This window comes from Clarias gariepinus, chromosome 6 (genome assembly GCF_024256425.1).
Source record: "Clarias gariepinus isolate MV-2021 ecotype Netherlands chromosome 6, CGAR_prim_01v2, whole genome shotgun sequence".
NCBI classification, from domain to species: domain Eukaryota; kingdom Metazoa; phylum Chordata; class Actinopteri; order Siluriformes; family Clariidae; genus Clarias; species Clarias gariepinus.
Window position 1 is genome coordinate 17,250,112 of NC_071105.1, and position 25,741 is coordinate 17,275,852.

The following is a 25,741-nucleotide window of genomic DNA, read 5'->3' on the forward strand; positions in this document are numbered from 1 at the left end:
CTCACTCACTCACTTACTCCCACTCATCGTCTATACCTCTTTATCCTGTATTCAGGGTCGTGGGGGGGCCTGGAGCCTATCCCAGGAGGCTTAGGGCACGAGGCAGGGTACACCCTGCACAGGGTGCCAATCCATCACAGGGCAGGACAGATATTTATTATATTTAAAATCTATATATTTATTTTAAACACATATGCCCATATGTTTATACATAATTGTAATACTTTAACTTCTGTTGTTAAATTTAATGCTGAAGTTATTTACTGTATACAGAGCTTTTTAGTAAGTCAGTCTTATTGCTTTTTATGAATTATCCTGCTCAGTATGCTTATCGTCTCACATAATTGTTTTCCTGCCTCAGTGGAGCAATAAAGCACAATCATGGCGACGCATATTGACATGGAAATGTAATATTCACAGTGCAGCTTTGCTTGAGTTTTAACATTTTTCTATATTTTATGATACTGTTTATCATTTTAAATACAGGTTAAAGAAGGTAACTGTCATTTGCAAAAATAAATGAAACTACCATACTTTCAGAGGTTCAAATCCAGAAGGCGTGATGAAAAGTAATGATAACACTGATGGCGTTTTTTATTAAGTGTATTATGATTAATGAAGATTGATGCCAAAAAGGGGTAACTGTTTTTTATTTGGAGAATGCTCAGTGAGCTGGTTAAGAATGATTATTTTGACCAAGAATTCATAATAGCTGTTTCCCCTCATTTCACATAGTTTTAATACTTGAGTTATCAGTTTAGTAGGGTGTTGAAACATGTATCTAAGAGTAAGTTCTTTCATCTGCTCAGTAATTAGTATTGACATAAATTGTGACAAATGTGACTGTCCTGTGTACTGTAGGTAGTGATCATGGAGGTGCAGGGGCTAAAATCTCTGGCTCCAAACCGCATCGTCTACTGTACTATGGAGGTGGAGGGAGGAGAGAAGCTACAGACTGACCAGGCCGAGGCTTCCAAACCAACGTAAGACACACTTACTGTTATTTACACCCTCAAGCCATACCAGCTGAGACTATTTTTTTTATTATTCTAATTTCTTCAGTAACATTCTCTGATCAAATGTATTATCCTTAAGTAATGTTTAAACCAACAACATACACCAATTAGCCGTGATATAAAAGCCACTAGCATTAGCACTACCACTAGCAATATCATTGATTACAGTGGCCCCTGTTAATATGGGGGATATGTTCAGCAGAAAGGGAATATTCATTTCTCTAAGTTGATGTGTTGGAAGAAGGAAAAAATGTGCAAGCATAAAACTCTGAGGCTTTAGCGCCAAATTGCAGTGGCTAGATGACAAGGTCAGAACATCTTCAAAACAGCAGGTCTTGTGGGGTGTTTCTAGTAAGCAGTGTTTAGTACCTAACAAAAGTGGTCCAAAAAGGGATGACTAATTTGCAAGAAAGCACTAAGGTGCCTGGGGAGTGAAGTCTATCCCATAGATGAGGTACTGCAGCACAAATCGTTGAAAAAAAATTGCTGGCTATGATACACCCCTGTACACTGGCAAAAAAAAATAAATCCTAGAATGAACATTCATACAAGTCTGAGAAAGAGGTGGCACCAGGATGCATTATGGGAAGCTGGAGTAGGCAGTTTGATGTTCTGGATAAGGTTCATGATTGGCAAAACTCAAGAAACATTGAGTTTTGGCATTCATGTGGATATTACTTTGACATGTACCACCTAACTAAACAGTGTTGCAGACCAAGTACCGTACACTCCTTCCTGGGGACATTATTTCATAATGGTGGTGGCGTCTTTCAGCAGGATAATATGGCCTGCTACTCTGCACAAATTATTCAGGGATGGTTTGAGGAACATGAAGGTGTTGACTTGGCAACTCATTTAAACATGTCTGATCCATGGAGTCCCGACCTCACAACTTATAGGACTTAAAAGATCTGCTTCTTATATTTTGGTGCCAGATACCCAAGCAGACCTGCACAGGTCTAGTGGCGTCCATGCCTCAACGGGTCGAAGCTGTTGTGGCAGCAAAAGGAAAATCTACATAATACTAGGCAGGTTGTTTTAATCTAATAGCGCATGGGTGTTTAATGTCATAGTGCGTAAGAATGCATTTTAAATACATGCATTTGAATAAGAGCTTTAATTGCATTTTTAATCAATTCAATGGGTTCTTGTATTGCCATAAATATTATTATGGACAAAGAGGAGAATTTTTTTTTTCCAGTGTGGGCTAGAAAACCCATATCTTTTGACTGAAAAGACAAAAAATCATGGCTTCACAGGGTCACAACATCCTGTTTCCTTCTCGTTCTAGTGGATCTTCGAAGGAATTTTATTTCTGTTTCTGTTTATGACAAATTGTTTAGCTGCTTTAGCTTTCTGGTGTCACTTGTGTTGTTGTAGCACAAAGTCTTACATCATAAATGCAAAGATGTTTCTCCTCTGGTGGACCAGTAGTATTTTGTAGCTTTGGCTTTGAAGTAGCAGAAAGAACGATCTAGCCAGATTTCTGACTCAGATAATGTCATAATGACAAATTATAGGCTTGTTATCTCTAAGAAATAAAATCTGCTTCAAAGACCTGAGCAATTTGTCAGTAATCAGAATTCATGTCATTTATTCACTTCCAAAAAAAATGTGCTGTTACTGTATATTTTTCTCACAGCAATTTTCACCTAATTTAAAAAAACACAGAAAATATAAATTTTAATTGAATGACATTTAAATGTCTTTGGCTCACACACTTTGTTAATGAATCATTTGTTTAGCAAAATTATTTATTTATTTATTGCAAAATGTTAAAAAAATAACACTGTAGTATGACTTTTAATTAATCTGCAATTAGTGTCCCAGATTTGTTGTGTATTAAAAGTGTTTAGCTTAGTGCAGCTCATCCCAGCCTGGATGTATGTATACTGTACGTCACTGCAGCTTCAGGTGCTGTGTGTTCCAGCCTGTACTCATTTGGACACTCCGGGGCTCTGGGGAGGAGCACATGATTTTGAGCTATTTCGGGGCTCCCTATTCTGTCACTGGATCAGGTGCCAATTTATAATAAACTGAAAAGAGGGAAGAGGAGGAAAGGAAAGAACTGAGAGAGAAAAAGGAAGAAAGAAGGAGAGAGCACAGCCTCTTTTACCCATCACAAGTGCAGTCAGCTGTGGAGAAACTGATTAAAAACAAGGAACGAGAGAGTGAGAAAGAGAGTCAGAGGGAGTGTGAAAAGAGAGAGAGAGAGAGAGAGAGAGAGAGAGAGATGAGGGAATGGAAAATAGATTGAGAGTGAAAATGAGCAAGCCTCCAGGACTGAAGTCTAATGACATCACAGGAGAATTAGTTTGATCCATCATCACATGCAGCGCATAGTTTCACATAAACACATATTACTGCTTCATACAAAAGACATACAGTACAGATTTATCTTAAAAATATATAAAATGTTCTCTTAAAAAAGTACTCTTTTGCTTCACGCACAAGGTCACCTTCATGGTCTGCGGCATTGATGACAAACTGCATGAAGTAGCACCAAGGACACTCTCTCCTCTATTCATCCCATTCTTTCTCTCTCTCTCTATCTCTCTCTCTCTTCCAATCTCTTTCTTTCCGTGTGAGACAGAGAGAAATGAAGAGACAGAAAGAACGAGAGGAGGCTGGGGTGGGGTCCAAACAATGATATAGGCTATATATGCCTGCGGTTTATATTTAAACCTTACTGTAATCCATCTGAATAAGCTAGACAAAAGAAAGAAGGAAGCCAGTGTTATTTAATAAGGTGTGCACATGCGCACACACGCACATACACACACACACACACATACACACACACACACACACACACACACACACACAGAATACTGTGATGCGAAGTGTATTGCAGTGTCAGCACCCTCGCTGCCAGAATGTTAACCACCCCATCTCAAGAGGAACCAAACATTCTGGACCAGGAATGAACACCACCTGACCAACAGCGGAGAGAAAGCCAAAAAGACAGAGTGATAATGACACACACGTACACACACACACACACACACACACACAGCCTCGCGCACAGACATTACTCCTTGCAAGTACCATCAATTTACCTCACTAACTACTGTACAACCAAACACAACCTTTCACCTATCCACACACACACACACACACACACACACACACACACACACACACACACACACACACACACACACAGACACATTTCTAAGGCTCTCTCTCTCTATTGAGGTACAAATGCCCCAGTTGGTTGTCATAGATTAGATAAAGTTGTGTTAATGTATTTTTTCTACTTGTCCTTTAAAGCTTTTTAATAGTTTCACCTTTATTCACTTTTATAAGAGATCAACCAAAAATTGTATAAGTACTTCGGAAAAAGAAAAACTTAATATTTTAAAACTAAATTTATTGCTGAACATATCATAACAATAATAATAATAATAAAAATAATATAAAAAGAGTATATTTATACAGTTATATTATACATTATATTCTTTTTCTTTTCCTAAAGTGAGTATACATTTTTTGTCTGACTCTGTATATACAGTATAGGGATACTAGCAGATCAACAATACAAATCGAATCGACACCTAGGTCGTATCACAATAATACTGTGATGATTGTGATAATATCATATCGGCTGATCCCTGGTGATGTTTATGGACCCTTTCCCACAGAGTTCTTTGTGTTTTGAAGGTAGACTGAGGTTGCTGTCTTTGCTGAATGTCCTTTCTTTGTGCAGACTCTATATTTGTCAGTACCCTACTCTCCTGATTCCCACTAAAGCATTTCTTCATATTATTTTTGTCACTCACACACTTACTCAATCTCATTTGACTGCTGCCTCTGACACGTGCAGCCTGTTTCCACGGCAGCAGACGATGTCACGTGTTCATTTCCTTACTGGGGCAGTTCAGCTTCTTATGAAGGCTGTGGAAGCACATGCATTGAGAGAGGGATGATTGCTCAGGTGAACCCACTAAACATGTGATTTTAAGCTTGTATTAAACCTCCAACTTAAATTGCGGCACTGGGAAATGGTCTGTCTCACTCCACATAATACAGTATGTGGTGATTTAGCCGCTTTTCTGTCTACGGTACATTCCGCCTGATATTATTGCATCTATAACAGAATCAGATGAATCGCACTCTTGCAACTGCAGTCTTTATAAGTAGCAGCAAAATGTTCTACATGTTTTCTACCCTACCCTCTCACTTTCTGTCTGCTCACACTGTAGCAGTATCTCACATTCATATAAGTGTTAGAAATGAGTCTACTCTGTCCAGATAATACGTCCAGCTTGCAGCAGAGCAGTGAGGTACTGCCTGCCTGCCGTTTATTGCGCTTCTCCTCTTGTGATGGCTTCGCTCAGAATGAGGAAGAATCTGCTAAAGGGGAGAAGCAAGCATAAAGCATGAAGCTAGGACGAAAGCAAAAAGAAACAAAGACAACAGGGTAGATGAGGAGGGAGGTGAAATAAAATGCCTGGAGTCTGGATAAAATCTTTGAATGATTATTATCGTTTCTATAGTAACAGCTCAATCACAGGAATTTGAACTATAGTTACACTGTATGCTTCAATAATAATAACTGATTTTTAAAAAGTGTTGAAGTAAAAACCCCCCCCAAAAAAACTATTTTTTTGTAACGCCAAATGAACTTAACCTTACCACAAGGGGTCTTGTAAATCGAGAAGGATGTGTTCTACCACGTGAGAGTCTCCAGGATGGAGGACGTTGCTCTTTGTCTGTAAATGACATAGAAAAAAAAGCATGCCGTTATTGCTATACAACTTCAAGGTGGCATTGCATGCATCGGGCATGCATCATGCCATCCTGTTGTATTTTTCCAAAACTGCATGCCACATTATAATAAATGGATTACTTATTGTTTAAACTATGTATTTATTACTTTTTGATCATGCTCAATTCATTTTTATGCGAAGGACATTTAAATCAGACCATAGACGTTTGATTGTACAGAACAAAAGAACATAATTATAACAGTAAAAGCTGCCTTTTTTTCACTATATAATCCCCTATTACACTGCTAATGCACTTATCCCAGTGTTTCATTAATGCTGAAATACCATCAAGGCGGAAGGTTTGTTCAGTATGCTGAAGTCGTGATTGGACTGCCTACTTTACATCTGAAATGCTGGCCTCCCAGGAACTCCTTTACAGGCCCAAACATATGGAAAGTGATGTCAGAAATGGCATCTCTTCTTCAGTACAAATTGGCGACTTGGTCGCTTTTCAAAGATGAGGTGTTCGACTCGCTAAATAAATGAGCCACTTTAGCTGGAATTGTCATTTACGGACGTATGGCCTGCTTTAAAACATTTGTAATGTTCACTGTTTTATTACTTATCTTTATTTACTGTAAATCATAATCACAATTAGTTTTATGCCTTTAGTACCAGTTTGGCTTGAATACCCCTTTTAGAAAATCTTTATCAGCTAAGTCTTTCTGGAGCTACAATATCTCAGACAAGGTGGAGTGTGAGTGTTTGGTGTGTGTTTGTGTGTTTTAGCTGGGGGACTCAAGGAGATTTCACCACTACTCACCCTTTGCCAGCAGTGAAGGTCAAACTGTTTACTGAGAGTACAGGGGTGCTGGCCTTGGAGGACAAGGAGCTGGGCAGGGTAAGAATCTCATTTTTTATTGCTAAAGAAGCATCTGTTTTTTTTCTGGCTTGGGTAGGTCAGGTCACTTATAGCAAGTGATAGCAAACAAAAACACCATCACCATCTCGAAAATGTATTAATCGCTACAGAAGATCATGTGATTTGATTACATTTATATAATATGTCATTGCACCAATTACAAGTAATTATATAAGTAAATCAACCCTGAAGAAAATCGGTGCTCCTAAACATTTTTTTTTATATATATACAGCATTAGGTATTTAGATATTTTTAGCACACCCCTGATCATACCCATACCCCTATTTGAAAAATGAGCTTGGGTAGACTGTGTAGTGGTCTTATATTCACATTGTTTTTCTAGGGATGGTATTATCTTGTTAACTATTCCCAGGATTCCAAAGTACATGTACATATTTTTTCATTTTTGAACTAACACAACTTTTCTTTTAATATTGCTGCAGTGACTGAACAACTTGTAGTATTTGTTGAATAGCAGTATTTTCATACAATATGAAAAACATAATAATAGTTTAAGTCATTAATTCAGGTTATGCCCCTATTGATCCCAGACAGTAGAGAAGTAAACAAAGATATTTAATGCATTTCTATTTTGTTCTAATGTTTCTTTTGGTATAGTGGTGGAGTTCATTCAAATTACTAATAATAATTTAAAACCAAAAAGTTTGGACCATGCTCTGAATACAGAAACAGATTTAAAAATATGGAGCACTAAACGCTCCCAATATAAACAGGTGGATTATATTACCTTTGGTTCAATCACAGGTAAGTAATTTATGTACATTCAATTTATTACTGTACTCAAATTCATATTTCATGAATCTATGCTTTTCTTTAAGTAGTTTTATTGAAGGATCCTTTTTTCCTTTTCCTCCACCACATCCTACAGCAAATATCTATACTTTTGCTTCACTACATTTCTGTATGGGATCAAGTTACATAACCATAATAGTTTTTATTATTTGAAGTGGGAATTTGCTTTTTAAAATACTTCATTTGCTGACTATTATGCGTAACTGCGTAATTTGCCTTTCCATCCCTAATAACATACAGTAACTGGTGTTTGAAATCAGAAGGAGAGCTGCTTGCAGAAAGCTAGTACAAACCCAGTACCTTTGATACTTAAGTAAATTTGAAGATAAGTACTTTTGCACTTTTACTTAAGTACAAATGTAAATAGAAGATATCTTGTAATACTTGCCCTAGGGAATCTCTGTTTTTACATAAGTACAGGATTTGTGGCCACCACTGGGCAAAGCGCAGGTGCAAGTAAAAGTTTACCAGCTTAGCATCTAATCAAATAGTAGTGAAGTACAGATACAGTTAATTCTATACAGTGAAAATATGAACAGTATAAAAATGTGCAACAAGAAATATAAAGATATAAATGTCTAGTAAGATAAATGGGAACATAAAGACAGAGTAATGTATATGTTATTAAATATTAACCATTCTTTAAGTGTGTAAAGGTTAATGTGGAAAAAGATCATGTCAAGAAAATGGATGTATGAAATCTAAATAAATGTAATGATGATGCATAAGAATAATAATTCTTTAACCATTTTAGATTCACAGATTTATGGCTATCATATATTTGGTTCTTATAAAGGGCTAAAGCACACTGCAGTTTTAGGAGCATGTCAGCAGTGATGGTTAGCTTCTTTTATCCCTCTTTGATTTTTAAAGCATCTGTAGGAAGGAAACTGTTTAGCTCGAACTGAAAGTCTATCCATTCTGTCCATTTGCTGACTTCACTTTGTCTTTTTTTAAGCTCCCTGCTGACATAAACACAAACACCCACACAGTAGAAAGGTCTATTTCAGACTCAGTTAACCTCCCTGTGGAGAGACGTGTCCAGTTCACACTTTATACCCAAACTGTGACTTTCACTGCTTAGACCCCTGTATGATAAAATCACTAAACTGTCATCGAAAACTGTTTTGGCATTTGTTTCTGTTAGGCATTACCATTTATCAGTGAACATTTTAATTAAAAAAAATATATGTGTGTAAACAAACTGATACTGTTAAGATTACTACGACAAAGCTTAAATTTACATTTGGCTTATCCACGCAGCAAAATTCCCAGAGTTTAATTAACATCTATAGTCCTGATTAAGCATTTCAGAGTACTTATGTAAACTTTCCACGTTGGGTCTGTGTGCATGGAATTAGCATGTTCTTGCAAACTTCCATAAATTTTCTTACACACTTCCATAAATTTTCTTTTCATTTTGTGAAGCTGCTTCAAAACAATGACCATTGTTAAAAGCGTTATATAAATAAAATGGAAATGAATTAAATTGAATTAAATGTTCTCCCTGTGGATTCTCCGGTTACCTCCCACAGTTCAAAGACATGCAGATTAGGCTAATCGGTGTTTCCAAATTGCCGGTAGTGTGTGAATGTGTGAGTAAATGTTGAGTGGAGGTCCTACCATGGTTGTACAAAATAGGAATAAGTACAATGGCCTCCACGCTCTCTGGTTGGACTACCTAGGTTCCTAGATGGATGGATGGAAACCTCTAGGTATGAGTTCAACACTGGGAATTTTGCTGTGCATTACTATACATTTATCTCATGTAGACATCTGACCGGTTAAGGCGAAAAGCCCCTTGCTTAAAAAGCTCAACACTGGCAGCTTGGTGGTGCTGGAATTTGAACTCTTTACCACTGAGCGTCAATTTCACATGTTTGGCTACATGAGCAGTTCTGACATATTCAGCTTTAGCCCACATTAATATGAGCACAGAAAATTGGTTAAAGTCTTTCCAGAAACACTGTGTGCAGTTTGAACTTGCCTATTAACAGGGAAGTGTGATGTGTTTCCTCCAAGGAGCAAGCTAGCTCAAAGCTCTTTAAACTTTGCAAAGTCAAAGATTATGCTAACTCATCAAAGGCGCTCAGAAGGTGAGGTGAGAGAGGAGTCAGACAAGAAAGGTGCACTGAAAAAGACGACATGAGATACGATAAGAAAGAAGCTTGCTTCCTTCTGATAAGATGCCTTAGGAACAGCAACACTTGCAACATTCAAATCCCCTCGTTCAGGAGGATGAGTAAAAATTCTGTGATTTAAAGAGAAAGAAAAAAGTGCTGACTGGAAATGTAACATGTACATATTAGCTCAGCTCAAACAGATATCTGAATGATATTGTGTGCCCTTCAAAGTGCTGCATATGTGAAAACACTCTGTTCTTTGTTTGAGTGGGCATAATCTCATGCAGTCATATAAGAGAAATAATAAATCTAATATCCACTAATATCCTTTCTGATTGTTGATTAGGTTGTCCTTCACCCAACCCCTAACAGTCCAAAGCAGTCTGAGCTGCATAAGATGACTGTGACCAAGGCTTGCCCTGACCAAGACCTGAAGATCAAACTGGCTATTCGCATGGACAAGCCACAGAACATGAAGGCTTGCGGGTATGGATGAAACCGGTGATCCAAAACAGAGTAGTGCTTTCATGTTGGTCTTGAAATTTTTTTTAATTAATTAATTAATTAATTAATTAATTAATTAATTAATAATTATGTATCTGTAACAGAGCTCTTATAGTGCACCATTACAGACTTACAGTACATTGTTCTATATTGTACTTGAACACTACACAAAGCAATAGTATGAATTGTCCTTAAATCCAATTCACATTCCCATACTTTATCTGTTTTACTGCATAGGTACTTATGGGCTTTTGGAAAGAATGTTTGGAAGCGCTGGAAGAAGCGCTTCTTTGTTCTGGTCCAGGTTAGTCATTTGAGATTTCTTTTGTGTGAGTCATGCAACTGAAAAAATGTCTAGAGAAATGGGTGATGAATGAAAATATGACATATGGCACAGAACATGATGTTATTTTAGAGAAATAAAAGTCAATCTGCACCAAAGACTCAAATCCTCATGTGTATATATTTATATATGTGTGTTTTATGTTGCAGGTGAGCCAGTACACCTTCGCCATGTGCAGCTATCGGGAGAAGAAGTCAGAGCCACAGGAGCTGCTACAGCTGGATGGGTATACTGTGGATTATACTGATCCACAGCCAGGTATACACACACACACACACACACACAGTTGTGTGAAATATGCTCACACAGGACAGAGCTTAGATAGGGTTACAACCACTTAAAATATATTGTAAGTGCATCTCGTTACACCTGATTCTGACCTTGAATCGACTTGACCTGACATTTAAAGGATCACAATACAGTATGTCTTGCTGAAATGTATATTGCTTAAAAAACTATTATACAAAAAGAAAAAAAATTACAGAATCATAGTCTGAGACACTACGTATCTCGAGGATTGAATGGTATAGATAAAAGTATGAACTACTCTTGTTTAATGTAAGCTATAAGCATACTGTAGCAAATGAGTGCTCGGTCAGGTTGTACTATATAAAATTTTCTACACCTGAAACACTGAACAAGAAAAATCAAGCAATCCTAGATATGAAAAGTACATGTAATTGTTTTTGGTGTTTTGGCTGCTCCCGGCAAGGGGTCATCACATCGGACCATCCGATCCGCACACAAGCTTGGCACACGTTTTATGCCCTTCCTGACGCAACCTTCCAATTTTATCCGGGCTTGGGACGAGCACTGCATTCAGTGGTTGGCGTACATACTGTATAGTTGCACAATCTAAATCGGCACCAGAAAAACAACTTAAGCAGCTGTTTAACCCACCAGAGAGCATGACTTACTTTTCGCAAGTAAATAGTGTTTTGAATAAACTTAAAGAAGGCCCTTTATGTTAAAAATGGCTACAATATTAACGAATCAATTAGTTCACTCATCTTTTATAACCACTTTATTGGAAATATTCTGATTTAGAATCACTGGTAGAATCACTGAACCTTTGTGGCACAGTTTAAATTGTGTGTTTTTCTTTTTCGTGTACAGGTTTGGACGGAGGCCGTGCTTTTTTTAACGCTGTCAAGGAGGGCGACACTGTGATCTTCGCCAGCGATGATGAGCAGGACCGCATCCTATGGGTGCAGGCCATGTACCGGGCTACCGGCCAATCGCACAAGCCGGTCCCGCCCACCCAGGTTCAAAAACTCAATTCCAAGGGCGGGGCATCGGCACAGATGGATGCACCCATTTCTCAGTTCTGTAAGTTCTGTTCCACAAATGTACATTTTGACACACTATTAATGTATAAAAGTGTAAAATAGATTTTATTTTAAGCTTTTAAATGAAAAAAAAAACAATAAACCACCATTTTTTTTACACTTATGATCAAAATGAAAAAATGTCTTGTACTATAAATTTAAACTTAGTTCTCAGCAATGACAAGCTAGTTTACTGCTAATTTGATACACTATTGACACTGTGATACATATAGCCACACACACTCACATGCATACACCATTTAGGCATCCTAAATATATCCTAGTGTTCACCCAGGTCATCCGTTATATTATTCGAGAAACTGGTCACGACTGAGAATCTAATATCTCACCTGTACAATAGGTTACATTCTTAACAGATTGCAGCAGTAGCAAAAGGTAAGAAAAGAGTGTATAGAGTGGAGTGTGTGTTGATTCGTTGATTCTAAGGTATCCTATTTCTGTGTTAGGTTTTAGCCTGTGTGCCAAAAACAAAAAAGATGGAGCCACTTTCGGAGTATATACACTGCACTGTATGCCTTAAATGTTTCAGAATGATTAATTTTTCCCCAAAGACTAGTACCTGATCTTTATTTTTGTTTTTAAGTTTTTTAATTGCAGACATATCTTCAGAGAGCTCTTTATTCAACTAAAAGTGGACAGTGAATCAATACACCTAATGATTATGGCCTCTAAATGATCAAAATCTTTAAAAATTTGCCTGATTGCAATAATCTGAAAGTGCTCTATCTTTTACATTTTAAACATGAAACTTTATATGAGCACCATATTCATAAGCAATCTAAATAACATTAACCAGAATTACAATTCAACTAGTCTGTAATACAATATGTTATCAATAAGACATTAATTAACTCTGATAATATGCAAATTAAGCATTTTGAAGAGACAATAGAATGTCTAAACAAAACAAAAATAGATCCTGCTATTCAGAACCGAGTCCATGTTTTTGGTGTGCATCTTTCAACCTCAGCATCGGTTCAGACTGAGGATTTAAACTCCTGAATCTTCTTTTGAAAGCTACTGAGATGTTATCATCTTTGCACTTTTCTTGTAAGCAAACCACTCTTTTTGGAAGGTTGTTCTAAAGAAAAACAAACAAGTTTTTGCTGTTTCTCATTGAGCTACATTACATTATTCAGTATGAAAATGGTTCTTATGATCAGTTCTTATCAAATTTAGCTGATGTCATTCTGATTCTTCAATCTAAAACAGATTATAGCTTTTCCCTCTGAAATGCATTCACATACTATAGATGTACTGTACACTCACCTTAGTAATAGGTTTTTATGACACAGAGAAGTAACATGCACCACTTACATTCCTCAAACAAACAAAACGCTTGACACAGAGGAAACACTTCAATATTCAGTGCAGTTGATTCAAACAGATTCTTGAATGCTGTAAAGGTTCTGAAGTTTTCTGATTGATTTATATAAAACGTGGTGAAATTAGAGGAAAAATCCATCCTACAACACTTGCATATCTTCTCACTTATCGTCTAAACCACTTTATCGTGTATTCAGGGTCGTGGAGGGCCTGGAGCTTATCCCAGGAGGCTTAGGGCATGAGGCAGGGTACACCCTGGACAATCACTTGCATATCTTCAGTGTTGTATTTTTTTAATCAAGTTCTGAGTTGACTTTTGGTTTCACCTGCCTGCAAAGCATAGGCGACACATAGCAATCACTATCAGTCAACATCATCCGTCTTCTGTCACAACACTTTTTACCTAAACCATTTGTGGGCATTTGACCAAATCTTTACAAAATCTTTTAGGAAGCATAGATGTGCTCTAGCTATTTAAATTTTTTCATATTTATATCTGAAATTTTTTTTAAACATCAACAAAAGGAGGAGGGTCAAATATGCTATTCACAACCGCCTTTAAACCATTCATGGAAATTTGACAAAACTTCAACAGTACCCCTATTAGGAAACATAGGGTGAGAGGTTGGCAAAATGAATGGCAATTTATGAATTAACCAGGGTTTAGGTGCAGTCAGCTCCTGCCACGATGGCAACAACCAGAGATCCCACAGTAGAGCTTCAAATCCACTCTTCAGAAAACCTATGGTTGACATCAGGGAGAATTGTCCAGTTACTTTTATCTGTAATTTACACGTTTTATCAATATTTTTTCGTCTGTGTTCACTTCGGCCCACAATATCCTGCATTACCCACAATGGTGTTCGACAACTAGCTGATGGTGGCAGCAGAAGAAACTCTCACTCTCACTTCATCTCAACAAAAGGAAAGCAATGCAGCAGTGCTGTAGTCGTTTAACCTGTCCAGATATCTTATATTCTCATCCTTACACTCTACTCAAAGTTATCATGTTCCAAAACTTCCACTGTATGATAAAATAATACCACTGTCGACTCTGTTGTGCTCATCAAGCCGAGCTAAATCTGTGCCATAACTCAGCGCAACTGAGTGTAACTGCAACGCCATTCTGAGAACTTTTTAGCATTCTAGTCTAGAATTTACCGTCTTCACAATCTTTGAACTTCTAATGATTATAAAACTAAATGTCGCTGAATAACAAAGAGTAAGAAAAAAAAAGCTGTTGCTGTTTTGCTTTTAGGAGCTAACAGAAAAGCCTGACCATTATACCTTATGTTTAATGTTGTTGAACTTCTCATGGGAAAAATAAAAATACAGCACCAACCATTGTATTAGCACAAGAATCCTTAATTTCATCATAAATATATTTGAATATAAGTATCCTTAAAGTGTTTAGGGTGGTATTTTCCTTTAAGACAATGTTAAAATTGTGATAAAATCTAAAAACATTAAGACAATTTTTTTTATTTTAAAATCTCTCTTTAATTTTGATGATTTTATATGGCAGTATTCTCATTTTTTTCTATTATTGTTTGAATGAGAAAGTCAGAGTAAATTTAAACAAGGTAGATCCTTTTTTTTTTTCAATTAATGCAGTGCCTTCATATAATCCTCATAGTCACTGTTACTGGCATAACATTATATATTATATTAGATTCTGTTTCAATATGGACTCCTAAAAGGTAAGAATATTAGGCAGTACAAAATTACAGAGCACGTATATAGATATTACATTGAAGAATCCTGTTAGAACCAACTGCACCATAACAATGAAAAAAAACAACAACAACACAAGACACACCAATCTTTATCTTTCTTCCCATCTCCCCCTCCCTCTCCTTGTCTATCTGTCTCTCTGACATTGTCCTACACCAGCTCAGACTACACTATCATGTCGGTACAGGTCGTCGTTTTTACATTGTGTTTTTCTTCGTTCATGCTTTGCTTGTACCCTTCTTTAGTCGTGCAGCTGTAGTGGGGTCAGGGTTTTCGTGTCTGCATTTTTTCCTTCAGCCTTGTTGCTAGTCTTTATGTTATTCTGATTTGTCCCTTCTTACCCTGCTGTCTTCTAGCTGGACTTAAGGGTAAGTGCTTCCCTGTTAGCTAGAACCAGTCAGATAATCCTAAAACCATTATCTGACAAATATAATGTGCTTTTTTTTTCTTTTTTTTCCTTCTTTTTTATTTCTTTATTTCTTTATTATTTTTTCTAAAATATTTCCATGCCTTAGACCAAAGTAGATTCTTTAATTTAATGGATGTAGGTCTATTAATATACTTTTTTTCTTCTTTTTTTTTTTTTTTTGCAAGATTAGGATGCATGAATTTCTAATCCGTCTCTTGTTATTACAAAGCACAGATATTATGACTGATTTGTTTTGCATAATTGCCTTCTCTACTGTACATAGTATTACTGGTGTGAGACCCCTCAAAGTAAAGGAAAGATGGATTTATCTAAACAAGACATGTTAAAGTATAATTCAAGATGCTAACAAACAATTCTATTGGATGCTGGGGGAAAATGCCTAACTCATAATCATCCTACTAATTATTTCTGTAAAATGAAAAAAAAAAAAATTAAGATAACATCTCTGGACCTACAGGTATTTATTAGTCAAAGAACTTAGCTGAATTTCAAATCAACCTTGGACTAATTAAATCATCTGCTGTTGCCAGCAGACCCTGTAGCACTTTACTCTTGAGGGTTCATTTACCTCTAGGCCGATTTATTTCATTTTGGTTTCGGTTCACCAGAGTTGGCAAATATGTAAGCGGAGTATTCTGAATGTCAATGCCAAGGACTAGGTATTGCCATCTTTTATTTCCATGAAATACTCCCAGTTTTTTAATATTGATCAGATTTTCTGGGTCTGTTATAGACTGTTACTAGGCCCAGGTTTATTATTTTTTTTTTTAGCAATGAGAGAGAAACTACATTTTAAATTTGAGTTCTGGTTGCCCATTTATTGCTTGAGTAGGTGAGCACTCAGATGTGACAGTAGTTCATTTAGATGGTGACAAAAGGGCAAGATTTTCTGTTTCTGTTAGTTTTTTTGTTCCCCGTTTTCCCAGAGAATGAATGACCCACTTTTAGCCTCTGTTGGCTTCATGCTAATCCTATGTACTTGCAACAGAACTGTAATGCTAGCCTGTTAGCGTACCACCATGGTGGCTTGCTTGCTAGTGTGCTCAGCAACTGTTGTGAACACACTGAAAAATCCTGAAGTATTGTCAACTTGCAAATGCTAATAATAAAAATATATATATATAAAAGAAGGAATGCAAATAGTTAGTCTTTAGTGGAAAATGTATAAACAATTCTTTTCCTGCATGTCACTGAAAAGCATAGTGGTTTGACTCATTGTCTTCCCGCATGTGATTCTAGATCTTCATGGAGCATTACATACACTCATGTTCAAAGGAAATGTATTTAATTAATGTAACCAATAATGTATTATGCTTCTTCTAGTAAGTAGGCTTTAACAGGGATATTAAAATCTCCTGGGAAATATTGGTATAATATGTATTGAGCTAACCAGATTAACTTTTTATTGTACATCACAGCTTTTAGAAGATACATATTTACAGCAAAATAACATAGCTGAAGTGCTACTATACATCTTTTCCTGATATAAGCCCCTTTTTCAAATCCTTTTTCTTTTCTTATTTATTTTTTATTATTCTGTTGTCCAAATATATCTTCTAGCTATCTTCCCTAAAGAAGCTTTACTGTTCTTTTTGTAACTTTCTCACATATTATGTTCTTAATTGACCCATACTATAACATTTTCCACAGTTTCCTGCATCGTTTTTAATGTTTAATGTATTTTATGTTGACTCTTTCTTTACTGCCATGACACTTTCTTCCTCCTTACGTTTACTCCACATTTTTCTTGTTCCCTTTCTGCATCTACTTTTACTCATTAAGGAATCTTCCCTTCCTACCTTTTTTGTCACTTACGAATAATTCTGGATCACCTAAATGCTGATTTTCACACACAAATGATTATTGTCAGTCTGCAAGTAATACACCACAAAATCTCATAAATCCACCAAGACTAAATAAAAAAAGGAGGATAACTTTTTACAGGTCTGTTCTTTCTCTATGTAAAAAGTCATTATTCTGTCCTGTCACCACATTCATAACCATTTTCCCCTGTTTATGTGTAAAAAATAGAACATGATGAGCTGACACTTACAGACTTCAGCTCAAAGACACTACACACATTGTTCACACAACCATGACCGCACTAGTTTGGATTCTAGTTTGGAATCATTCCTTTCACTAGCTCCCTTAAAACTTTTATGTACATATTATTCAGTCTTTCTTTTTAAAATAGAAACTAATTAATATGATTAAATTTAACACACACAAAACTCCCCAGTAATAAATGTACATAAAAAATATAATTCAAAAACATTATCGTAATGCTTTTAATATTATAATGTTATGTTAAATAAGAGATAGACATATTAAGTAAGATCGCTCTGCTAATTGTTATAATAAACAATATTTTAAAGATATGTTGGGAAGGACTGTCATATGGCATTAAAAGATTTTTCTTTTTTGCCCTTAAACATTGGACATTTTAACCCTTTAAAGTGTGTATCCACAAAATAACTATAAAATTATAAAATTTTTCTTTTTTTTAAATCCCAGGTTTTCTGACATCTCCATTTTTACAAGCACACAATCCATCATATCTCTCTAAATGAATGACATTAACCCGTTGCGAATGGCAGAATCTATTATACTCATGTGAATGAAAAAGCATTACAGCTCATCATTACGAACTCCTCCACTATCCACTTTCCCTTAAGTTATAATTAGGGGTCCTTGCAAGCTCAAACCTAGTGAGAGTTTGGAGAAAATGCACCCAGATCTGTCCATGCATGCCCATCCAGTCTGAATGTGGGTTGATGAGTTGAACTTGAGCATTGCCCAGTTCCACATTGCTAGGTCTGATTGAACGCTCCTTGACTTCTGCTGCAAGTTGACAATGTGAAAGCTGAAAGTCTTTGGTTGGCTTTAGAGTAGATGACTAAGATGCAATTTTTATGTTGAAGAAATATAGGCCTTTGTATAGACTGTTTTGCTAACATCATCTTCCTTACACCTCCTTGCGGCTTGTGTGACTGGCTGGACAGATGCTGATAGGGCACAGAAACACGGCATGGATGAGTTTATCTCAGCTAACCCGTGTAATTTTGACCACGCCTCACTGTTCGAGATGGTGCAGAGGCTCACACTGGACCACAGGCTCAATGACAACTTCGCATGCCTGGTAAGTGACACAGACGGACAGAAGGGTCCAAATATCCAGCTTCACTATCAAGAATTATATTTATTAGCCATCGATGTCTGGGAGCTCAGGGAGCAAATTTGGTCATGCTCTCTGGCTTTGAGGGATTACATACATGATGTTCCCTGGCACTCACAATGACACTAGACAAATAGGAGTGTCTGTTAGCTTATGTATGTGGAAAAAGCTCAGGTACTGTAGATCTTTGCTCTCTATGGGAAAAAATCTTGATGTCCGGCATCACATGTAAAACAGGTTACCTTCACCTTCCCTAAAACCTGTTAATTAATAATGAATGGATAAATAGATCAATAAATGGGTAATGGGGATGGATGGATGGATGGATGGATGGATTGATTGACGGATGGCTGGGTGGGTGGATGAGTTGTTGGATGGAAGAATAAATCAATTGGTGGAAAGGTGTATAGATGAAGGGGTGGGTGGAAAGATAGATTAATGAAAAAGGAACGCTTGAATTGGTGGATGGATGCATGGCTTTTGGTATGTATTTATTAGAAAAACAACCAATACACCTTTAATAACTGCATTATATCAATAAATACTAATAAAATATTTTAAAACAGTCAACTTCATGTAGGACACCCCACTTGGGAGACAGTTTGTGGACTCTTTTACATCATTTAAGAATGTTTCTGCATGTATAAGTGTATTGACTTACAGTGTTTCTGCATGACTGCTGAATGATTGAGTGACCAATCATTACTCCACATGGCATGTGAGCATCCTTTTGCTTTTTTAGCATTACCAGTCCTCAATCTTTTTCTACTCCCTTTTGCTTCCAGGGTTGGTTTAGCCCAGGTCAGGTCTTTGTTCTGGATGAATACTGTGCTCGAAATGGTGTGAGAGGATGCCACAGGCACTTGTGCTACCTTAGGGACCTGCTGGAACGAGCAGACACAGGTCACATGATTGACCCAACACTGCTACACTACAGCTTCGCTTTCTGTGCCTCCCATGTCCATGGCAACAGGTATCAGAATGGTCCATGATGATACTACTGGGGTGGTTCAAGAGAAATCTGGAAAAGAATACATTACCAGAGAGTCATCAACGCTGCTTCATCAGTTTTTATTTAGTATTCGCCCTTTTATTAATATTTTTACGTTACTTGCTTTCATATACCATGTATGATTTCTTTCATTGATTATTTCTGCTTTGTTTCTGACATTAATTCATTTTTTCTTATTTATCCTAATAGTTTTCATTAACCCATAAAGACATCATATTTTTTCATTCATTGTTTTTATTTCTGAATCGTATTGCTTCACTGCTGCTCACCTCATCATATGTTCCTGATAGTCAGAGGGGGTCTGAGTTACAAGTGGGTGGCTCTAAGCCGGAAGGGAAATCGGAGTCTAAAAAAAAGAGGAGCTTTAAATCTCACCAAGTCCCAGTGTTCCAAAGGTAAGAGGACTTTAAATGCAAGGAAATTATAATTACATTTGAACCCTTTATTTAAAAATACATATACAAGACATACTGTACCCAGAATGTAGAATGGTCTAAGAAAATGGTCTGCAAAAAGTTAATTTAAAACAGAATTAAAATAACGATGTAAGAGTCAATGAAAAGTATATTTAGTCCTACACTATACATTTGGAACAGTAAAATAGGACTGATTTTGAGTTATTAAAAGAAAATAATGCAGGTTTAAGGCTCCCCTTGGATTCCAAAAAATTTTGAAATTACAATGAATGTAGTACTTTTAGCACTAATAATAAATCTTTTTTTTTTTTTTTTTAAGGAATATTTTTTGTTGGTCTTTACATTAGTGATGACTTGTTCGTTTATAAGGAAGCTTAGGTAAAGGTTTAATGGACAGTCTGTACAGGCAGATGAAACTGATGCAGTTCTTCATGGAAAACTCAATTTACTGCTGCAGTTTAGGAAGAAGAAAAAAACATTAATTGAATGTCTCAGTTAAGGATGTGTCTCTGCTGCCACCCTCAGGATGGGTTTGGCTTCATTTATATTTAAATATATATATATATATTTCAATACATATTAGTAAGCATTCTCGATGGTGATTTGGGGTACAAAGCACAATCCCTTAAACATTGGAGACATGTTCACAAAAATCTAAATTGGGCCAAATTGTAAATTAAATTGAAGCCTAATGCATACAGGTGAAGTGTGCGCCGCAATCTAGTACATGATCCAGAAGATGAGAATAATCACATTAATAGCTGTACATAAGATACCCAGAGTGTGTGAAGAAGTGATCGTATTTTCATGTATGAGTGATGCCTGATGGTTAAAGGCACTTGTTCCTATATCCCATTAATACTTGAAAGAAATAAGTTAAATTCTTTATGATTCTTTCATTTTAACTAGATTTTCTCCTCATGTTATGCAAAAAAGGTTTTTGATTAACATCTCATGCAATCTTAATATCTTGTGAGATTTGTTTAATAATTGAGGGCACATTCTTCATATTGAGTCAGTTTTGTCTTTTTGTTCATTCCAAACCTTTCCATTTTGTTCTGTAAATGTTTAAAATTCCATTCACATCAGATAATTTGACCTAAAAAAAATATGGTGTGTTATGTCAGTTTGTGTGACAGCCTGGGAAAAACCCTTTACATGCACAATTTTGGACATTTATTTCTTTTCTCTTTTTTTGGACATTTATTTCTTTTTTTACATGTGAACTATATAACATAACAAAAAACCCTAAAAAAAATCTCTCATAAAGCTGAAAACAATAATACCCTAAAATGCTCAACTCCTGGGACAAATTACAGAACAGATCAAGTAGGTTTGAATTAGGTTACAGTAGATAAATAGAAAATGGGAGAAGATATTAACAGTGGACACAGTATACACAGGGAAACTGCTATATCTTTAGTTGTTTTATTTGCAACTAAAAGAGCTAGAACTCTCCCTCATGCTGAGGCTCTCATACATGAATACACCCCCCGAACTTGAGACTTGAAAACGCAGGAGGGTGTGTGTTTTATAAGGAAATCTGAAGTGTTAGCGAAGAAACGCAATCATGGCATACAGAAACTGGGGAACATTTGTTCAATTGTTTACTTCACACTGGTAGTGAAATAATCTGTTTTAATTATGTAATAGGTCAGGGGCATCGCAGATAAACGGTCCTAGGCATGGTAAAATAAAAAATTAAATTTTGTTGAAATATATTCTGTGTTTCAATGTTTTTTTGGAGTAAAAAATCTTAAAAAAAAAACGTAATTTATTCAAAATCTGATCTTTTTTGGCACAAAATTCAGCCATACCAACATGCAAAGGGTTTTGCCAGACCACTACACATATAAGATCTGATAACCTAATTCAGCAGAACCTGCGTGATCTCTAAAGACCTTGCTTTTTTGAAATAGACCTGATGGTCTTGGAACCGTGATAGTGGAAGAAAAAGATCGCTTCGAGGACATCAAAGAACGGTTACGTGTTTTGCTGGAGAACCAGATTACAAACTTCAGGTGACTAGTTGCTTTTAGGATACATAGCATGTTTATGAGTGCAGTTTATTTAGCTGTCTTAATTTTTTTTTTTTCTATCACACAAATATACCACCCACAATATTACTCACTGAGGTTTTGTTCCTGCCATAGGTATTGCTTTCCATTTGGTCGTCCTGAGGGAGCTCTAAAAGCCACACTGTCTCTGCTGGAGAGGGTAATGATTCTATTATTTTCAACTGACACATTCCTGTATTACACTGATGAGCCATAATATTAACACCACTGCAAGGTGAATTGAATAACATTGATTGTCAATTATATAGTAGTAAACTGGCGCAAGGATCATGGGCATCCAAGGCTTATCTACACCTGTGGGGTCCAAAGGCCAGCCAGCTCCACCCAATCCTACAAAAAAAGCTTATTCAGAACAAACCGCCATAAAACGCTGGCCACGATAGAAGCCATGTAGAGGGGCATAGTAGGAATCGAGTTTAAGGGTGTCCCAGCCCCCAGATTCCCTAGATTCCACTCTGACTGAGCAACCATGGGAGCCCACTTCTAACCCACATAACCCAAAGGATCCACTGCTAATGTCCCAGTGACAGGCACCACAGGACACCCCCAGAGGTCCCATGTAACCATACCCAAGATGCCAGAGCCACCAGCACAATGGGAACTTAAAACCTAGGTGGTTTTATTGGTAATAGTTTGAAAGTTATGGCTGATCGGTATATGTGAACAGGGAGAACAGTGATTTTTTTTTAATTAAAGCATTTCTTCTTAAAGTAATAAGCAATAGTAAACATATACAGCCTGTCTCTGGATACCGTCTATTCTCAGGTGCTGATGAAGGACATTGTGACCCCAGTGCCACAGGAAGACGTGAAGGGTGTCATCCGTAAATGCCTGGAGCAGGCAGCTCAAATCAACTACCAGCGCATTACTGAGTACGCCAGAGTGGAAGGTGACTATCAATGTCTTTATGTTTCTCACTATTATGTCTTTAACCTTTTTATCCTCCAGCTTAACCTATGCAGTAGGAAGAGCAGCTGATTGCCTTGTACTATGACACCTCTCTCTCGCTATCTCTCTCTCTCTTGCTCTTTTAACAAGTCTATATTCCAAAGATTTGTTCGCAGTTCATTAATTAAATATACCATATGCACTGCCTGGCCAGAAAAAAGTCACCGTTTAAGAAGGTCACCATTACTGGAAATTGTGTAATAAATTTCCAACACATTATTAAAACCTGGAAGGATAGTGCTGATCCGTCAACTTTATGGAAGAAATTTCAGTCAGAGAAAAATCATAAATGACTCTGATCAGAGATCACTTAAATGCTTGGTTAAATTGGATTGTAAAAAAAAAACCTATTGGAGAAATCACCTATGTTTAATAGTAAAACTAAGGGCATTTCCACACGCACAGTCTAATTAAATATGGGATAAAATTTGACTTTGGCGAGATCATATGGTCTGATGAGTCCAGACTTACTTTATATTCCCAAATTCAAATTGAAAAAGAGTAGTTCTGAGAGCATGAGGATTCACTGTCACACATAAATTGCCTACCTTATTGTGCACCGTGATCAATGCTTGGAAAAAAAAATCTTATGGAGTGTATGACTTTTTTGGGGGTCACACAGTGTTTATATGTATATGTATGTATAGATTATTTACATACATATAGCATATAGTGTTTTCCTTAAATCAATTATGTTTAATGTAGCATCTTGTTTTATGATCCAACTTTATGTCAAGATAATCAGGTTAACTGTAAAGGAATTTGTATATAGGTCCATCTTAATTCCTGGTAATATTTACCTGCTCTTTATACCGAATCGATCCGTAAGAATGTTAGTTACAACGTTTTCATTTAGACACATTATAAATGATTCATATACTTATTAATGACTAAACCGAAGTAAAGTATATTTAAAATGTCTGTAGGTCTGTGCCTGCTGGAATCCTGCAGAAAATTTATTTTTTCACTCCGAAGGATGTCTATAAATACTAGTCCATCTCCAGATGCTGTGCGTGAAAATATTTTTGCACAAGTAACAAAACAACAAAAACTATTACCGAATGCACTGTATCTATTGTATTTTCAGAGATCATCATGGTTGACTTCGGAACAAATTACAAGCTGTTTATTCATAGCTTAGATGCTTTTGTGCACATTACCTTGTGAGTAAAAATGCATTCAAATTCACAGAGTAAAAAGCTTCTGATCCCTTCCATTCACTTGAGGTGACATGGAAAATGAAGCATAGGTACACGATGTAAAGACGTAAAATATCTTCCATTACCCTGCACTTTTCTGTTTCTTTGTGTACAGTTCTGCCCAATTCTAAAGCCAAGATCCATCCTTCCTTGCAATGGCTGGATTAAAGTAAATCTTCCAAGATCACTCATTGCCCCTATGGAATTTCCTTCCCTTCAAGCCATGTCATAGACTAAGGAAGTCATTCTATTAGATAGAGACTTAAGGAAGGGACTTAATTAAGGTAAGCAGGGAAGATGCAACAAAGTCTAGGCTAGGGAAAGTGTTGAAAGGGAAACAGTATTGTTACATTGGTACAGTATTGGGGGAATAGGTGCCCTACCTTAAGCAATAGAGATGAATTAAATTACACAGTGGGGCAAGAGGAAAAGAAATAGTGAGTAATGGCAGATATTTAGGACAGAAAAGACAGGGATGATAGATTGTTTTTACTGTTGAGCCAGCTATAAGAACATTACAGGAAGATGATGATGGTCTATTTAGAATTGGGCTTTTTTTCCCTTTCAAAAGACATGGGGTCCTGATTAATTGAGTACCCCCCTGTCTTTTGATCCCAACTCACACCTCACTCTCCTTACCCCTTAACTGGTTGCCTTATACCATATATCATTGGCTCTTTCCTGTTAATATTTTTCCCTTATAATTTGTGATATTTGAGGGTTAAAATGGTGAACTAAAAAGTATGCAAACTGGAGCACTGTCTGCTCTTTGCCTTGTTAAAATAATTTTGGTGCTATTATATATCACAAATGAGTTTGCATAAGGACCACCAGACATGCCCTTCACCATCATTAGCCCTTAACCCCTTGATTTCTGACCCCAAACTCTTGCATGCCCAAATCCTCTTTTTCTTCAGGAAAAAAGAGGGAAATGTATGATCACCCTGTCTACTCCTTGGCTACACAAGTGATGGATTTAACCATCCGTGAGTAATTTCTTCTCACCCTATTCATCGCTCTTTCTTCACTCTTGTACATCCTGTCTTTCATGATATCTCCAGCCTTTTTTTTTTTTAGATAGAAGGTAAAATTGTATGAAAATTAAATGTTTACAGTATGTCAATTTTCTAATGCTATAGGAAGCATTCACTGCAAACGAAGTTGAAGAATTTGATTATTCCAGGTCAGCAGTGGTAATGTAGTTAGACCAGGTGTGCCATCAGCCAAATTAGCAAGATGACCTTCTATAGATTAAAATTATTTATGGAGAAGAGCATGTTTCAGGGCATAAAGTAACCACACTGCTGAAAAACAGGAAATACAATTAACAAACGGTACTGGTTTTCATTAGTGACAAAAATTGTTACACTGAAATGCAATCTGTCCAGTCACAGCCCTCTAGCATTTGTTGCGGCGTGTGGTTATGATTAGAGTAGGGGAGACAGGCCCATATATGAAAATACGCATTATAATTTTTTATTGGCTCATTATTTCTTCAATCCTTCTGCAGTGTTAAACCAGTGTGATTGCTTTTTTTGCTCTGGCACAAAATCTTCTACATTTATTGGAGAAAGGCACCAATAACAAACCGATTTAAAAAGTTGCTTTCTCATTTAAAACATTTTTCTTATACAAATCAG

The 25,741-nt window shown here is 36.6% G+C and overlaps 1 protein-coding gene across 11 annotated transcripts in view; it reads left to right on the forward strand.

Moving 5' to 3' along the window:
- cadpsb (Ca2+-dependent activator protein for secretion b) overlaps positions 1-25,741 on the forward strand; it is a 92,259-nt gene that overhangs the window by 45,233 nt on the left and 21,285 nt on the right. For 7 of the 11 annotated variants that reach the window (XM_053498492.1, XM_053498498.1, XM_053498493.1 and 4 more), the window contains exons 6-17: positions 862-983; positions 6,518-6,629; positions 9,934-10,073; positions 10,329-10,395; positions 10,584-10,692; positions 11,551-11,763; positions 18,276-18,412; positions 19,234-19,421; positions 21,796-21,897; positions 22,030-22,093; positions 22,720-22,843; positions 25,019-25,087. In XM_053498492.1, coding sequence (XP_053354467.1) covers positions 862-983; positions 6,518-6,629; positions 9,934-10,073; positions 10,329-10,395; positions 10,584-10,692; positions 11,551-11,763; positions 18,276-18,412; positions 19,234-19,421; positions 21,796-21,897; positions 22,030-22,093; positions 22,720-22,843; positions 25,019-25,087 — 1,447 coding nt within the window. Of the gene's footprint in view, positions 1-861; positions 984-6,517; positions 6,630-9,933; positions 10,074-10,328; positions 10,396-10,583; positions 10,693-11,550; positions 11,764-18,275; positions 18,413-19,233; positions 19,422-19,750; positions 19,856-21,795; positions 21,898-22,029; positions 22,094-22,719; positions 22,844-25,018; positions 25,088-25,741 lie in introns of all 11 variants that reach the window. The other 4 variants (XM_053498496.1, XM_053498497.1, XM_053498501.1 and 1 more) reach the window with 2 other exon arrangements.